Source organism: Ascaphus truei (genome assembly GCF_040206685.1).
Source record: "Ascaphus truei isolate aAscTru1 chromosome 3 unlocalized genomic scaffold, aAscTru1.hap1 SUPER_3_unloc_6, whole genome shotgun sequence".
Taxonomy (NCBI): domain Eukaryota; kingdom Metazoa; phylum Chordata; class Amphibia; order Anura; family Ascaphidae; genus Ascaphus; species Ascaphus truei.
Window position 1 is genome coordinate 265932 of NW_027453829.1, and position 19299 is coordinate 285230.

Here is a 19299-nt window from a genome sequence, read left to right on the forward strand (position 1 = left end):
CACACACTGACGCGCGGATTCTCCCGCCCCACTTCCTGTACTGCCCACACTGACGCACGGATTCTCCCGCCCCACTTCCGGTACAGCCCACACTGACGCGCGGATTCTCCCGCCCCACTTCCTGTACAGCACACACTGACGCACGGATTCTCCCGCCCCACTTCCTGTACAGCCCACACTGACGCACGGATTCTCCCGTCCCACTTCCGGTACAGCCCACACTGACGCGCGGATTCTCCCGCCCCACTTCCGGTACAGCCCACACTGACGCGCGGATTCTCCCGCCCCACTTCCTGCACAGCCCACACTGACGCACGGATTCTCCCGCCCCACTTCCTGTACAGCCCACACTGACGCACGGATTCTCCCGCCCCACTTCCTGTACTGCCCACACTGACGCGCGGATTCTCCCGCCCCACTTCCGGTACAGCACACACTGACGCGCGGATTCTCCCGCCCCACTTCCGGTACAGCACACACAGACGCGCGGATTCTCCCGCCCCACTTCCGGTACAGCCCACACAGACGCACGGATTCTCCCGCCCCACTTCCTGTACAGCCCACACTGACGCGCGGATTCTCCCGCCCCACTTCCTGTACTGCCCACACTGACGCGCGGATTCTCCCGCCCCACTTCCTGTACAGCCCACACTGACGCACGGATTCTCCCGCCCCACTTCCGGTACAGCCCACACTGACGCACGGATTCTCCCGCCCCACTTCCTGTACAGCCCACACTGACGCGCGGATTCTCCCGCCCCACTTCCTGTACAGCCCACACTGACGCACGGATTCTCCCGCCCCACTTCCGGTACAGCCCACACTGACGCACGGATTCTCCCGCCCCACTTCCTGTACAGCCCACACTGACGCGCGGATTCTCCCGTCCCACTTCCTGTACAGCCCACACTGACGCGCGGATTCTCCCGCCCCACTTCCTGTACAGCCCACACTGACGCGCGGATTCTCCCGCCCCACTTCCGGTACAGCACACACTGACGCGCGGATTCTCCCGTCCCACTTCCGGTACAGCCCACACTGACGCGCGGATTCTCCCGTCCCACTTCCTGTACAGCCCACACAGACGCGCGGATTCTCCCGCCCCACTTCCTGTACAGCCCACACTGACGCGCGGATTCTCCCGCCCCACTTCCTGTACAGCCCACACTGACGCGCGGATTCTCCCGCCCCACTTCCGGTACAGCCCACACTGACGCACGGATTCTCCCGCCCCACTTCCGGTACAGCCCACACTGACGCACGGATTCTCCCGCCCCACTTCCGGTACTGCCCACACTGACGCACGGATTCTCCCGCCCCACTTCCTGTACAGCCCACACTGACGCGCGGATTCTCCCGCCCCACTTCCTGTACAGCCCACACTGACGCGCGGATTCTCCCGCCCCACTTCCTGTACAGCCCACACTGACGCGCGGATTCTCCCGCCCCACTTCCTGTACAGCCCACACTGACGCACGGATTCTCCCGCCCCACTTCCGGTACAGCCCACACTGACGCACGGATTCTCCCGCCCCACTTCCTGTACAGCCCACACTGACGCACGGATTCTCCCGCCCCACTTCCGGTACAGCACACACTGACGCACGGATTCTCCCGTCCCACTTCCGGTACAGCCCACACTGACGCGCGGATTCTCCCGACCCACTTCCGGTACAGCCCACACTGACGCACGGATTCTCCCGCCCCACTTCCGGTACAGCCCACACTGACGCACGGATTCTCCCGCCCCACTTCCTGTACAGCCCACACTGACGCGCGGATTCTCCCGCCCCACTTCCGGTACAGCCCACACTGACGCGCGGATTCTCCCGCCCCACTTCCTGTACAGCCCACACTGACGCACGGATTCTCCCGCCCCACTTCCGGTACAGCCCACACTGACGCACGGATTCTCCCGCTCCACTTCCGGTACAGCCCACACTGACGCGCGGATTCTCCCGCCCCACTTCCTGTACAGCCCACACTGACGCACGGATTCTCCCGCCCCACTTCCAGTACAGCCCACACAGACGCACGGATTCTCCCGCCCCACTTCCGGTACAGCCCACACTGACGCGCGGATTCTCCCGCCCCACTTCCGGTACAGCACACACTGACGCACGGATTCTCCCGCCCCACTTCCGGTACAGCCCACACTGACGCGCGGATTCTCCCGCCCCACTTCCGGCACAGCCCACACTGACGCACGGATTCTCCCGCCCCACTTCCTGTACTGCCCACACTGACGCGCGGATTCTCCCGCCCCACTTCCTGTACAGCCCACACTGACACACGGATTCTCCCGCCCCACTTCCGGTACAGCCCACACTGACGCGCGGATTCTCCCGTCCCACTTCCTGTACAGCACACACTGACGCACGGATTCTCCCGCCCCACTTCCTGTACAGCCCACACTGACACACGGATTCTCCCGCCCCACTTCCGGTACAGCCCACACTGACGCGCGGATTCTCCCGTCCCACTTCCTGTACAGCACACACTGACGCACGGATTCTCCCGCCCCACTTCCTGTACAGCCCACACTGACACACGGATTCTCCCGCCCCACTTCCGGTACAGCACACACTGACGCACGGATTCTCCCGCCCCACTTCCTGTACAGCCCACACTGACGCGCGGATTCTCCCGTCCCACTTCCAGTACAGCACACACTGACGCGCGGATTCTCCCGCCCCACTTCCTGTACAGCCCACACTGACGCGCGGATTCTCCCGCCCCACTTCCTGTACAGCCCACACTGACGCGCGGATTCTCCCGCCCCACTTCCTGTACAGCACACACTGACGCGCGGATTCTCCCGCCCCACTTCCTGTACAGCCCACACTGACGCACGGATTCTCCCGCCCCACTTCCGGTACAGCCCACACTGACGCACGGATTCTCCCGCCCCACTTCCTGTACAGCCCACACTGACGCACGGATTCTCCCGCCCCACTTCCGGTACAGCCCACACTGACGCGCGGATTCTCCCGCCCCACTTCCGGTACAGCCCACACTGACGCGCGGATTCTCCCGCCCCACTTCCGGTACAGCCCACACTGACGCGCGGATTCTCCCGCCCCACTTCCGGTACAGCCCACACTGACGCGCGGATTCTCCCGTCCCACTTCCGGTACAGCACACACTGACGCACGGATTCTCCCGCCCCACTTCCGGTACAGCACACACTGACGCACAGATTCTCCCGCCCCACTTCCGGTACAGCCCACACTGACACACGGATTCTCCCGCCCCACTTCCGGTACAGCCCACACTGACGCGCGGATTCTCCCGCCCCACTTCCGGTACAGCACACACTGACGCACGGATTCTCCCGCCCCACTTCCTGTACAGCCCACACTGACGCGCGGATTCTCCCGCCCCACTTCCAGTACAGCACACACTGACGCACGGATTCTCCCGCCCCACTTCCGGTACAGCACACACTGACGCACGGATTCTCCCGTCCCACTTCCTGTACAGCCCACACTGACGCACGGATTCTCCCGCCCCACTTCCTGTACAGCCCACACTGACGCGCGGATTCTCCCGCCCCACTTCCTGTACAGCACACACTGACGCGCGGATTCTCCCGCCCCACTTCCTGTACAGCCCACACTGACGCACGGATTCTCCCGCCCCACTTCCTGTACAGCACACACTGACGCACGGATTCTCCCGCCCCACTTCCAGTACAGCACACACTGACGCACGGATTCTCCCGCCCCACTTCCTGTACAGCCCACACTGACGCGCGGATTCTCCCGCCCCACTTCCTGTACAGCCCACACTGACGCGCGGATTCTCCCGCCCCACTTCCTGTACAGCCCACACTGACGCGCGGATTCTCCCGCCCCACTTCCGGTACAGCCCACACTGACGCACGGATTCTCCCGCCCCACTTCCGGTACAGCCCACACTGACGCGCGGATTCTCCCGCCCCACTTCCTGTACAGCCCACACTGACGCACGGATTCTCCCGCCCCACTTCCTGTACAGCCCACACTGACGCGCGGATTCTCCCGCCCCACTTCCGGTACAGCCCACACTGACGCGCGGATTCTCCCGCCCCACTTCCGGTACAGCCCACACTGACGCACAGATTCTCCTGCCCCACTTCCGGTACAGCCCACACTGACGCACGGATTCTCCCGCCCCACTTCCTGTACAGCCCACACTGACGCACGGATTCTCCCGCCCCACTTCCTGTACAGCCCACACTGACGCGCGGATTCTCCCGCCCCACTTCCGGTACAGCCCACACTGACGCACAGATTCTTCTGCCCCACTTCCGGTACAGCCCACACTGACGCACGGATTCTCCCGCCCCACTTCCGGTACAGCCCACACTGACGCGCGGATTCTCCCGCCCCACTTCCTGTACAGCCCACACTGACGCACGGATTCTCCCGCCCCACTTCCTGTACAGCCCACACTGACGCGCGGATTCTCCCGCCCCACTTCCGGTACAGCCCACACTGACGCGCGGATTCTCCCGCCCCACTTCCGGTACAGCCCACACTGACGCACAGATTCTCCTGCCCCACTTCCGGTACAGCCCACACTGACGCGCGGATTCTCCCGCCCCACTTCCTGTACAGCACACACTGACGCGCGGATTCTCCCGCCCCACTTCCTGTACAGCACACACTGACGCGCGGATTCTCCCGCCCCACTTCCGGTACAGCCCACACTGACGCACGGATTCTCCCGTCCCACTTCCTGTACAGCCCACACTGACGCGCGGATTCTCCCGCCCCACTTCCAGTACAGCACACACTGACGCGCGGACTCTCCCGCCCCACTTCCTGTACAGCCCACACTGACGCGCGGATTCTCCCGCCCCACTTCCTGTACAGCACACACAGACGCGCGGATTCTCCCGCCCCACTTCCGGTACAGCCCACACTGAAGCGCGGATTCTCCCGCCCCACTTCCGGTACAGCACACACTGACGCGCGGATTCTCCCGCCCCACTTCCTGTACAGCCCACACTGACGCGCGGATTCTCCCGCCCCACTTCCTGTACAGCCCACACTGACGCACGGATTCTCCCGCCCCACTTCCTGTACAGCCCACACTGACGCGCGGATTCTCCCGCCCCACTTCCGGTACAGCACACACTGACGCGCGGATTCTCCCGCCCCACTTCCTGTACAGCCCACACTGACGCGCGGATTCTCCCGCCCCACTTCCTGTACAGCCCACACTGACGCGCGGATTCTCCCGCCCCACTTCCGGTACAGCACACACTGACGCGCGGATTCTCCCGCCCCACTTCCAGTACAGCACACACTGACGCGCGGATTCTCCCGCCCCACTTCCTGTACAGCCCACACTGACGCGCAGATTCTCCCGCCCCACTTCCGGTACAGCCCACACTGACGCACGGATTCTCCCGCCCCACTTCCGGTACAGCCCACACTGACGCGCGGATTCTCCAGCCCCACTTGATTACTGTAACCTCCTGCTGTCCGGCCTTCCTGCCTCCCCTACAATCTATCCTAAACGCTGCTGCCAGAATCACTCTACTCTTTCCTAGATCTGTCTCAGCGTCTCCCCTCATGAAATCCCTCTCCTGGCTTCCGATCAAATCCCGCATCTCACACTCCATTCTTCGCCTCACTTTTAAAGCTTTACACTCTTCTGCCCCTCCTTACATCTCAGCCCTAATTTCTCGCTATGCACCATCCCGACTATTGCGTTCTGCCCAAGGATGTCTTCTTTCTACCCCCTTTGCATCTAAAGCCCTCTCCCGCCTTAAACTTTTTTCACTGACTGCCCCACACCTCTGGAACGCCCTTATTTATTTATAAAATATTTTACCAGGAAGTAATACATTGAGAGTTACCTCTCGTTTTCAAGTATGTCCTGGGCACAGAGTAAAACAAATAATACATGGTTACAAGTACAGTTACATAAATGAACAAGGTATACATTATATACAAGACATTGCATGCACAGTTACAGATAATATATATTATGGGCGTATGAAACAGTTACAGACCAGGTTAAAGTGTGAGACAGCCTTAGATTTGAAAGAACTTAAGCTGGTGGTGGATATGAGAGTCTCTGGTAGGTTGTTCCAGTTTTGGGGTGCACGGAAGGAGAAGGAGGAACGTCCGGATACTTTGTTGAGGCTTGGGACCATGAATAGTCTTTTGGAGTCTGATCTCAGGTGATAGGTGCTGCATGTGGTAGGGGTGAGGAGCTTGTTCAGGTAGCTGGGTAGCTTGCCCAGAAAGTATTTGAGGGTGAGACAGGAAAGGTGAACTTTGCGCCTAGACTCTAGTGATGACCAATCTAGTTCTTTGAGCATTTCGCAGTGATGTGTGTTATAGTTGCATTGCCTTCCCCTCAATACCCGACTAGCACCCTCTCTATCCACCTTTAAGACCCACCTTAAGACACACTTGCTTAAAGAAACATATGAATAGCACTGTGGATATTCTGAACACACGATACATAAAGCTTTGCCCCCTGCAGACACACTTACCAGAACTCCCTCCTACTGTCTCTGTACGTTCTCCCTACCTACCAATTAAAATAGAAAGTATTGGGGAGTGACCCCCTTGTATACCTGGGGCTATTAAAACCAAGGCTTTGGATATATCAGTTCATAGTAACCTGGGAGAAAGACACCACTTTATCATAAGATAATGCTATAAAAGCCAGTAAAACTTCATCCGTGTTGTGACCGCCGCGTCACTTTCTTTTTCTCCCTACCTACCAATTAGACTGTAAGCTCCTCGGGGCAGGGACTCCTCTTCCTTAATGTTACTTTAATGTCTGAAGCGCTTATTCCCATGTACTGTTATTTATATTACCTGTTATTTATATGATTACCACGTGTATTACTGCTGTGAAGCGCTGTGTACATTAATGGCGCTATATAAATAAAGACATACAATACAATACTTCCGGTACAGCGCACACTGACGCACGGATTCTCCCGCCCCACTTCCGGTACAGCCCACACTGACGCACAGATTCTTCTGCCCCACTTCCTGTACTGCCCACACTGACGCACAGATTCTGCTGCCCCACTTCCGATACAGCCCACACTGACGCACAGATTCTGCTGCCCCACTTCCGGTACAGCCCACACTGACGCACAGATTCTGCTGCCCCATTTCCGGTACAGCCCACACTGACGCACAGATTCTTCTGCCCCACTTCCGGTACTGCTACAATCTGTGGTTTCGCTTTCGGTTTCCCCAGAAGGGTATATCGCGCTGTTTCCGGGTCCTGCACCTTTGACTTTATATATCGCGCTGTGTGCGGGCGGTGCTCCCCCCCGTATGTCGCGCGGTGTGCGGGCAGTGCTCCCCCCCCCCAGTATAACGGGCTGTGTGCGGACAGTGCTTTACCCCCCCCCACCCTCGGTATATCGCGCTGTGTGTGGGCGGTGCTCCCTCACCTCCCCTCCACCCCCCCACCCCCGGTATATCGGGCTTTGTGCGGGCGGTGCTACCTCTATCCCACATCACGGTATATCGCGCTGTGTGCGGGCGGTGCTCCCTCCCCCCCACCCCCGGTATAACGGGCGGTGCTCACTCCCCCCCCGGCCCCGGTATATCGCGCTGTGTGCGGGCGGTGCTCCCCCTCCCCCGGTATATCGCGCTGTGTACGAGCTGCAGACATGGCCTTACCTCCCGCCCTGTGCCTCCTCCTCCTGGTCCTGTCCGTGCAGAGCCGAGGTGAGTGTCCGAGCCGGGTCCGGCAGCGCCTGGATCACAGGCCCCAGACCCCGGGGGGAGGGGAGGGGGTGTTCATTTTGGGCACTATCTTGATGTATCTGTAATGAGAAATACCGTTATGTGCGATCCTTTATATACGAAGCGCACGGGGGTGTTGTAGTATGCAAAATTCCAAAGGAAGAGATGCCGGAGCACCGCAGGGTCACAAGGAGGAGGAGGCGCGGGGTCACGAGGAGGAGGAGGAGGCGCGGGGTCACGAGGAGGAGGAGGCGCGGGGTCACGAGGAGGAGGAGGCGGCGCGGGGTCACGAGGAGGAGGAGGCGCGGGGTCACGAGGAGGAGGAGGCGCGAGGTCACGAGGAGGAGGAGGCGCGGGGTCACGAGGAGGAGGAGGCGGCGCGGGGTCACGAGGAGGAGGAGGCGCGGGGTCACGAGGAGGAAGCGGCGGCGCTGGGACGTAATGTCCAAAAGTCTTATTCAAAGTTAAAAAACATAACTATACGCACTGGCACAAACACTCAGAGCCACAGGGGCAGGGTGTGGTACGGTGTGGCACGGTGGCAGAGTGTGGCAGTGTGGTACGGTACCATAGTTATGTTTTTTAGCTTTGAATAAAACTTTGGTCATTACGTCCCAGCGCCGCCGCCTCCTTCTGACCCCGCGGTGCCTCCTCCTTCTGACCCCGCGGTGCCTCCTCCTTCTGACCCCGCGGTGCCTCCTCCTTCTGACCCCGCGGTGCCTCCTCCTTCTGACCCCGCGGTGCCTCCTCCTTCTGACCCCGCGGTGCCTCCTCCTTCTGACCCCGCGGTGCCTCCTCCTTCTGACCCCGCGGTGCCTCCTCCTTCTGACCCCGCGGTGCCTCCTCCTTCTGACCCCGCGGTGCCTCCTCCTTCTGACCCCGCGGTGCCTCCTCCTTCTGACCCCGCGCCGCCTCCTCCTTCTGACCCCGCGCCGCCTCCTCCTTCTGACCCCGCGCCGCCTCCTCCTTCTGACCCCGCGCCGCCTCCTCCTTCTGACCCCGCGCCGCCTCCTCCTTCTGACCCCGCGCCGCCTCCTCCTTCTGACCCCGCGCCGCCTCCTCCTTCTGACCCCGCGCCGCCTCCTCCTTCTGACCCCGCGCCGCCTCCTCCTTCTGACCCCGCGCCGCCTCCTCCTTCTGACCCCGCGCCGCCTCCTCCTTCTGACCCCGCGCCGCCTCCTCCTTCTGACCCCGCGCCGCCTCCTCCTTCTGACCCCGCGCCGCCTCCTCCTTCTGACCCCGCGCCGCCTCCTCCTTCTGACCCCGCGCCGCCTCCTCCTTCTGACCCCGCGCCGCCTCCTCCTTCTGACCCCGCGCCGCCTCCTCCTTCTGACCCCGCGCCGCCTCCTCCTTCTGACCCCGCGCCGCCTCCTCCTTCTGACCCCGCGCCGCCTCCTCCTTCTGACCCCGCGCCGCCTCCTCCTTCTGACCCCGCGCCGCCTCCTCCTTCTGACCCCGCGCCGCCTCCTCCTTCTGACCCCGCGCCGCCTCCTCCTTCTGACCCCGCGCCGCCTCCTCCTTCTGACCCCGCGCCGCCTCCTCCTTCTGACCCCGCGCCGCCTCCTCCTTCTGACCCCGCGCCGCCTCCTCCTTCTGACCCCGCGCCGCCTCCTCCTTGTGACCCCGCGCCGCCTCCTCCTTGTGACCCCGCGCCGCCTCCTCCTTGTGACCCCGCGCCGCCTCCTCCTTGTGACCCCGCGCCGCCTCCTCCTTCTGACCCCGCGCCGCCTCCTCCTTCTGACCCCGCGCCGCCTCCTCCTTCTGACCCCGCGCTGCCTCCTCCTTCTGACCCCGCGCCGCCTCCTCCTTCTGACCCCGCGCCGCCTCCTCCTTCTGACCCCGCGCCGCCTCCTTGTGACCCAGCGCCGCCTCCTTGTGACCCAGCGCCGCCTCCTTGTGACCCAGCGCCGCCTCCTTGTGACCCAGCGCCGCCTCCTTGTGACCCAGCGCCGCCTCCTCCTTCTGCCCCAGCGCCGCCTCCTCCTTCTGCCCCAGCGCCGCCTCCTCCTTCTGACCCCGCAGCGCCTCCTCCTTCTGACCCCGCAGCGCCTCCTCCTCCTTCTGACCCCGCAGCGCCTCCTCCTCCGTCTGACCCAGCGCCTCCTCCTCCGTCTGACCCAGCGCCTCCTCCTCCGTCTGACCCAGCGCCTCCTCCTCCGTCTGACCCAGCGCCTCCTCCTCCGTCTGACCCAGCGCCTCCTCCTCCGTCTGACCCAGCGCCTCCTCCTCCGTCTGACCCAGCGCCTCCTCCTCCGTCTGACCCAGCGCCTCCTCCTCCGTCTGACCCAGCGCCTCCTCCTCCTCCGTCTGACCCAGCGCCTCCTCCTCCGTCTGACCCAGCGCCGCCTCCTCCGTCTGACCCAGCGCCTCCTCCTCCGTCTGACCCCGCCTTCTGACCCAGCGCCTCCTCCTTCTGACCCAGCGCCTCCTCCTCCTGACCCCGCGGTGCCTCCTCCTCCTGACCCCGCGGTGCCTCCTCCTCCTGACCCCGCGGTGCCTCCTCCTCCTGACCCCGCGGTGCCTCCTCCTCCTGACCCCGCGGTGCCTCCTCCTCCTGACCCCGCGGTGCCTCCTCCTCCTGACCCCGCGGTGCTTCCTCCTTCTGACCCAGCGCCGCGTGCTCCGGCATCTCTTCCTTCCTTTGGCATTTTGCAAGAAGTGAGGTCTCCCAATAGGGAGGGAATGGGGCTGAAAGAATATGGGGTGCACTGAAAAAGGAAACAGAACGGATTGCATATAAAGTTCCTTTAAATGAGAAATAATGATAATACAGCAGGAGGCGCCCTCAGCAAGTCTTAGTGTGAAGTCCGTTCAGGCGTATGGGAGCCTGGCGGAGGTGGAACTGTCCCAATCAGAGAAACGCAACGCTGCAAATAAATGGCCCAATGTCCAGGGACCACCTCCTCCTGCCAGGACTTAATCCAAATATACCAAATAAACAGGTACTCGCATTAGAATGAAAGGTTTCTCCTCCTTGTGGTGCAATGCACTCTCTTGTAAGGATCCTTCACCTGCTGGGCGCAGTCCCTGCTGTGCGCTGTGCTGCGGGTGCAATCATAGAGGAACAAAAAGCCAAGAAGTCGCGTGTGTGTGTGTGTGTGTGTGTGTGTGTGTGTGTGTGTGTGTGTGTGTGTGTGTGTGTGTGTGTGTGTGTGTGTGTGTGTGTGTGTGTGTGTGTGTGTGTGTGTCTGCCTTTTCAGGCGAAACATGTCCGTGTGATTTCCTCTATTTTTTGTCCTCAATAAATTCGTTCATTTTTCACCCTCCTCGCTTGTCTTTGAAGTGGTGCGGCGGCGACTTCTTGGCTTTTTTGCCTTTTTTTTCCTCTTTGGAATTGTGCATACTGCCAGTTACCTTCGCCCGGGGCCCGCACGGCTGGAGATGGGCCCGCACGGCTGGAGATGGGCCCGCCCGGCTGGAGATGGGCCCGCCCGGCTGGAGATGGGCCCGCGCGGCTGGAGATGGGCCCGCGCGGCTGGAGAGGGGCCCGCGCGGCTGGAGAGGGGCCCGCGCGGCTGGAGAGGGGCCCGCGCGGCTGGAGAGGGGCCCGCGCGGCTGGAGAGGGGCCCGCACGGCTGGAGAGGGGCCCGCACGGCTGGAGAGGGGCCCGCACGGCTGGAGACGGGCCCGCACGGCTGGAGATGGTCCAGCGGTGCTGTGAGTGTTTCAGCTTTCAGCATTATTGTGCTTCATTGTACCAGTTGTTGCTGTTATTGTGAAGATTGTGAATATTGAACTCTTCGCCAGAGCGTGACGGGAGCCGCGTCAGGTCGCGCTCGTACATGACCTCAGGCACCCCTTCCTCACCAAGGACTTAAGCGTGACGGGAGCCGCGCCAGGTCGCGCTCGTACATGACCTCAGGCACCCCTTCCTCGCCAAGGACTTAAGCGTGATGGGAGCCGCGTCAGGTCGCGCTCGTACATGACTTCAGGCACCCCTTCCTCACCAAGGACTTAAGCGTGACGGGAGCCGCGTCAGGTCGCGCTCGTACATGAGCTCAGGCACCCCTTCCTCACCAAGGACTTAAGCGTGACGGGAGCCGCGTCAGGTCGCGCTCGTACATGAGCTCAGGCACCCCTTCCTCACCAAGGACTTAAGCGTGACGGGAGCCGCGTCAGGTCGCGCTCGTACATGACCTCAGGCACCCCTTCCTCGCCAAGGACTTGTTCACATTTGAATACATGGAGACCGCGTTTATTTGGACTTTTGTCGTGTGTATACATCAATCCTTCTGATTTCGTTACCAGAATTTTATGGATAGAGGAGTTCTCTAGAGCAGGGGTCTCCAACCCCCGGGCCACGTACCGGTACCGGTCCGTGGCCTGTTAAGAACCGGGCCGCACAGCAGGAGGTGAGCGGTGAGCGAGCGAAGCTTCATTTGTATTTACAGCCGCTCCCCATCGCGCGCATTACCGCCTCCTGTCAGGTCAGCAGCGGCATTAGATTCTCATAGGAGCGCGAACCCTACTGTAAACTGCGCATGCGCGGGATCTGGGTTGCGCGCTGCTTATGAGAAGTCGGAATCCGACACTTATTTGAGTCCGCGCTTCTTTCCCGCACTGCGCACGTGTCACAGTTGTGGTAAGCCCACAAGCTAACCCTAGCCAAAATGAAGGAAAACCAGCTCAGGGCTCCCACTGATTCTGCATTATGGTGCGTTGTATAATTATTTCATTATATATTACAATGTAATAATAATAGAAATAAAGTGCACAATAAATGTAATGCGCTTGAATCATCCCGAAATCCACCCCCCCCCTCCACTCCCCCTGGTCGGTGGAAAAATTGTCTTACACGAAACCGGTCCCTTGTGCCGAAAAGGTTGGGGACCGCTGCCCTAGAGCACCGGATTTGGAGCTTTGTGTACCTCGGTGTGTTCGGTATCACACGGGAATCTTGCACCGGATTTGGAACTCGGTGTGTACACGCCCCGTGTAACACACTGACACAGAAAGGGCTGCGCACAACACGCCCTGTGTAACACACTGACACAGAAAGGGCTGCACACAACACACCCTGTGTAACACACTGACACAGAAAGGGCTGCACACAACACACCCTGTGTAACACACTGACACAGAAAGGGCTGCACACAACACGCCCTGTGTAACACACTGACACAGAAAGGGCTGCACACAACACGCCCCGTGTAACACACTGATACAGAAAGGGCTGCGCACAACACGCCCCGTGTAACACACTGACACAGAAAGGGCTGCGCACAACACACCCCGTGTAACACACTGACACAGAAAGGGCTGCACACAACACGCCCTGTGTAACACACTGACACAAAGGGCTGCGCACAACACGCCCCGTGTAACACTGACACAGAAAGGGCTGCACACAACACGCCCTGTGTAACACACTGACACAGAAAGGGCTGCACACAACACGCCCCGTGTAACACACTGACACAGAAAGGGCTGCACACAACACGCCCCGTGTAACACACTGACACAGAAAGTGCGCACAACACGCCCTGTGTAACACACTGACACAGAAAGGGCTGCGCACAACACGCCCCGTGTAACACACTGACACAGAAAGGGCTGCGCACAACACGCCCCGTGTAACACACTGACACAGAAAGGGCTGCACACAACACGCCCTGTGTAACACACTGACACAGAAAGGGCTGCGCACAACACGCCCTGTGTAACACACTGACACAGAAAGGGCTGCGCACAACAGGCCCTGTGTAACACTGACACAGAAAGGGCTGCGCACAACACGCCCTGTGTAACACACTGACACAGAAAGGGCTGCGCACAACACGCCCTGTGTAACACACTGACACAGAAAGGGCTGCACACAACACGCCCTGTGTAACACACTGACACAGAAAGGGCAGCGCACAACACGCTTCGTGTAACACACTGACACAGAAAGGGCTGCGCACAACACGCCCCGTGTAACACACTGACACAGAAAGGGCTGCACACAACACGCCCTGTGTAACACACTGACACAGAAAGGGCTGCGCACAACACGCCCTGTGTAACACACTGACACAGAAAGGGCTGCGCACAACACGCCCTGTGTAACACACTGACACAGAGCCCTGTGTAACACACTGACACAGAAAGGGCTGCGCACAACACGCCCTGTGTAACACACTGACACAGAAAGGGCTGCGCACAACACGCCCCGTGTAACACACTGACACAGAAAGGGCTGCGCACAACACGCCCCGTGTAACACACTGACACAGAAAGTGCTGCGCACAACACGCCCCGTGTAACACACTGACACAGAAAGTGCTGCGCACAACACGCCCTGTGTAACACAATAACACAGAAAGGGCTGCGCACAACACGCCCCGAGTAACACACTGACACAGAAAGGGCTGCGCACAACACGCCCTGTGTAACACTGACACAGAAAGGGCTGCGCACAACACGCCCTGTGTAACACACTGACACAGAAAGGGCTGCGCACAACACGCCCCGTGTAACACACTGACACAGAAAGGGCTGCGCACAACACGCCCTGTGTAACACTGACACAGAAAGGGCTGCGCACAACACGCCCTGTGTAACACACTGACACAGAAAGGGCTGCGCACAACACGCCCTGTGTAACACACTGACACAGAAAGGGCTGCACACAACACGCCCTGTGTAACACACTGACACAGAAAGGGCTGCACACAACACGCCCCGAGTAACACACTGACACAGAAAGGGCTGCGCACAACACGCCCTGTGTAACACTGACACAGAAAGGGCTGCGCACAACACGCCCTGTGTAACACACTGACACAGAAAGGGCTGCGCACAACACGCCCTGTGTAACACACTGACACAGAAAGGGCTGCACACAACACGCCCTGTGTAACACACTGACACAGAAAGGGCTGCACACAACACGCCCTGTGTAACACACTGACACGCCCTGTGTAACACACTGACACAGAAAGGGCTGCACACAACACGCCCCGTGTAACACACTGACACAGAAAGGGCTGCACACAACACGCCCCGTGTAACACACTGACACAGAAAGTGCGCACAACACGCCCTGTGTAACACACTGACACAGAAAGGGCTGCGCACAACACGCCCCGTGTAACACACTGACACAGAAAGGACTGCGCACAACACGCCCTGTGTAACACTGACACAGAAAGGGCTGCGCACAACACGCCCTGTGTAACACACTGACACAGAAAGGGCTGCGCACAACACGCCCCGTGTAACACACTGACACAGAAAGGGCTGCGCACAACACGCCCCGTGTAACACACTGACACAGAAAGGGCTGCGCACAACACGCCCCGTGTAACACACTGACACAGAAAGGGCTGCACACAACACACCCTGTGTAACACACTGACACAGAAAGGGCTGCGCACAACACGCCCTGTGTAACACACTGACACAGAAAGGGCTGCGCACAACACGCCCCGTGTAACACACTGACACAGAAAGGGCTGCGCACAACACGCCCCGTGTAACACACTGACACAGAAAGGGCTGCGCACAACACGCCCCGTGTAACACACTGACACAGAAAGGGCTGCGCACAACACGCCCCGTGTAACACACTGACACAGAAAGGGCTGCACACAACACGCCCTGTGTAACACACTGACACAGAAAGGGCTGCACACAACACGCCCTGTGTAACACACTGACATAGAAAGGGCTGCGCACAACACGCCCTGTTTAACACACTGACACAGAGCCCTGTGTAACACACGGACACAGAAAGGGCTGCGCACAACACGCCCCGTGTAACACACTGACACAGAAAGGGCTGCTCACAACACGCCCTGTGTAACACACTGACACAGAAAGGGCTGCGCACAACACGCCCCGTGTAACACACTGACACAGAAAGGGCTGCGCACAACACGCCCCGTGTAACACACTGACACAGAAAGGGCTGCGCACAACACGCCCTGTGTAACACACTGACACAGAAAGGGCTGCTCACAACACGCCCCGTGTAACACACTGACACAGAAAGGGCTGCACACAACACGCCCCGTGTAACACACTGACACATAAAGGGCTGCGCACAACACGCCCCGTGTAACACACTGACACAGAAAGGGCTGCGCACAACACGCCCCGTGTAACACACTGACACAGAAAGGGCTGCGCACAACACGCCCCGTGTAACACACTGACACAGAAAGGGCTGCGCACAACACGCCCTGTGTAACACACTGACACAGAAAGGGCTGCGCACAACACGCCCCGTGTAACACACTGACACAGAAAGGGCTGCGCACAACACGCCCCGTGTAACACACTGACACAGAAAGGGCTGCGCACAACACGCCCTGTGTAACACACTGACACAGAAAGGGCTGCGCACAACACGCCCTGTGTAACACACTGACACAGAAAGGGCTGCGGACAACACGCCCTGTGTAACACTGACACAGAAAGGGCTGCGCACAACACGCCCCGTGTAACACACTGACACAGAAAGGGCTGCACACAACATGCCCCGTGTAACACACTGACACAGAAAGGGCTGCGCACAACACGCCCCGTGTAACACACTGACACAGAAAGGGCTGCGCACAACACGCCCCGTGTAACACACTGACACAGAAAGGGCTGCGCACAACACGCCCTGTGTAACACACTGACACAGAAAGGGCTGCGCACAACACGCCCTGTGTAACACACTGACACAGAAAGGGCTGCGCACAACACGCCCTGTGTAACACACTGACACAGAAAGGGCTGCACACAACACGCCCTGTGTAACACACTGATACAGAAAGGGCTGCGCACAACACGCCCTGTGTAACACTGACACAGGGCTGCGCACAACACGCCCCGTGTAACACACTGACACAGAAAGGGCTGCGCACAACACGCCCCGTGTAACACACTGACACAGAAAGGGCTGCGCACAACACGCCCCGTGTAACACACTGACACAGAAAGGGCTGCGCACAACACGCCCCGTGTAACACACTGACACAGAAAGGGCTGCGCACAACACGCCCCGTGTAACACACTGACACAGAAAGGGCTGCGCACAACAGGCCCTGTGTAACACTGACACAGAAAGGGCTGCGCACAACACGCCCCGTGTAACACACTGACACAGAAAGGGCTGCGCACAACACGCCCTGTGTAACACACTGACGGCTGCGCACAACACGCCCTGTGTAACACACTGACACAGAAAGGGCTGCGCACAACACGCCCCGTGTAACACACTGACACAGAAAGGGCTGCGCACAACACGCCCCGTGTAACACACTGACACAGAAAGGGCTGCACACAACACGCCCTGTGTAACACACTGACACAGAAAGGGCAGCACACAACACGCCCCGTGGAACACACTGACACAGAAAGGGCTGCGCACAACACGCCCTGTGTAACACACTGACACAGGGCTGCACACAACACGCCCTGTGTAACACTGACACAGAAAGGGCTGCGCACAACACGCCCTGTGTAACACACTGACACAGAAAGGGCTGCGCACAACACGCCCCGTGTAACACAGACACAGAAAGGGCTGCACACAACACACCCTGTGTAACACACTGACACAGAAAGGGCTGCGCACAACACGCCCTGTGTAACACACTGACACAGAAAGGGCTGCGCACAACACGCCCCGTGTAACACACTGACACAGAAAGGGCTGCACACAACACGTCCTGTGTAACACACTGACACAGAAAGGGCTGCGCACAACACGCCCTGTGTAACACACTGACACAGGGCTGCACACAACACGCCCTGTGTAACACACTGACACAGAAAGGGCTGCGCACAACACGCCCTGTGTAACACACTGACACAGAAAGGGCTGCGCACAACACGCCCTGTGTAACACACTGACACAGGGCTGCACACAACACGCCCTGTGTAACACACTGACAAAGAAAGGGCTGCGCACAACACGCCCTGTGTAACACACTGACACAGAAAGGGCTGCGCACAACACGCCCTGTGTAACACACTGACACAGAAAGGGCTGCGCACAACACGCCCTGTGTAACACACTGACACAGAAAGGGCTGCGCACAACACGCCCTGTGTAACACACTGACACAGAAAGGGCTGCGCACAACACGCCCCGTGTAACACACTGACACAGAAAGGGCTGCGCACAACACGCCCCGTGTAACACACTGACACAGAAAGGGCTGCTCACAACACGCCCCGTGTAACACACTGACACAGAAAGGGCTGCGCACAACACGCCCCGTGTAACACACTGACACAGAAAGGGCTGCGCACAACACGCCCCGTGTAACACACTGACACAGAAAGGGCTGCGCACAACACGCCCTGTGTAACACACTGACACAGAAAGGGCTGCTCACAACACGCCCCGTGTAACACACTGACACAGAAAGGGCTGCACACAACACGCCCCGTGTAACACACTGACACAGAAAGGGCTGCGCACAACACGCCCCGTGTAACACACTGACACAGAAAGGGCTGCGCACAACACGCCCCGTGTAACACACTGACACAGAAAGGGCTGCGCACAACACGCCCCGTGTAACACACTGACACAGAAAGGGCTGCGCACAACACGCCCCGTGTAACACACTGACACAGAAAGGGCTGCGCACAACACGCCCTGTGTAACACACTGACACAGAAAGGGCTGCACACAACACGCCCCGTGTAACACACTGACACAGAAAGGGCTGCGCACAACACGCCCCGTGTAACACACTGACACAGAAAGGGCTGCGCACAACACGCCCCGTGTAACACACTGACACAGAAAGGGCTGCGCACAACACGCCCCGTGTAACACACTGACACAGAAAGGGCTGCGCACAACACGCCCTGTGTAACACACTGACACAGAAAGGGCTGCACACAACACGCCCTCTGTAACACACTGACACAGAAAGGGCTGCGCACAACACGCCCCGTGTAACACACTGACACAGAAAGGGCTGCGCACAACACGCCCTGTGTAACACACTGACACAGAAAGGGCTGCGCACAACACGCCCCGTGTAACACACTGACACAGAAAGGGCTGCACACAACACACCCTGTGTAACACACTGACACAGAAAGGGCTGCACACAACACGCCCCGTGTAACACACTGACACAGAAAGGGCTGCGCACAACACGCCCCGTGTAACACACTGACACAGAAAGGGCTGCGCACAACACGCCCCGTGTAACACACTGACACAGAAAGGGCTGCGCACAACACGCCCTGTGTAACACACTGACACAGAAAGGGCTGCGCACAACACGCCCCGTGTTACATACCGACACAGAAAGGGCTGCGCACAACACGCCCTGTGTAACACACTGACACAGAAAGGGCTGCGCACAACACGCCCCGTGTAACACTGACACAGAAAGGGCTGCGCACAACACGCCCTGTGTAACACACTGACACAGAAAGGGCTGCGCACAACACGCCCCGTGTAACACACTGACACAGGGCTGCGCACAACACGCCCCGTGTAACACACTGACACAGAAAGGGCTGCGCACAACACACCCTGTGTAACACACTGACACAGAAAGGGCTGCGCACAACACGCCCCGTGTAACACACTGACACAGAAAGGGCTGCGCACAACACGCCCCGTGTAACACACTGA

At 59.6% G+C, this 19299-nt stretch overlaps 1 protein-coding gene across 5 annotated transcripts in view; it reads left to right on the plus strand.

Annotated features, from left to right (window-relative positions):
• The first annotated feature begins 7196 nt into the window (after positions 1-7196).
• The window catches only part of LOC142473347 (uncharacterized), a 148224-nt gene continuing 136121 nt past the window's right edge, over positions 7197-19299 (plus strand). For 3 of the 5 annotated variants that reach the window (XM_075580584.1, XM_075580585.1, XM_075580586.1), the window contains exon 1: positions 7198-7700. In XM_075580584.1, the coding sequence (XP_075436699.1) occupies positions 7643-7700 (58 nt within the window). In that variant the 5' untranslated portion in view covers positions 7198-7642. Of the gene's footprint in view, positions 7701-19299 lie in introns of all 5 variants that reach the window. The other 2 variants (XM_075580587.1, XM_075580588.1) reach the window with 1 other exon arrangement.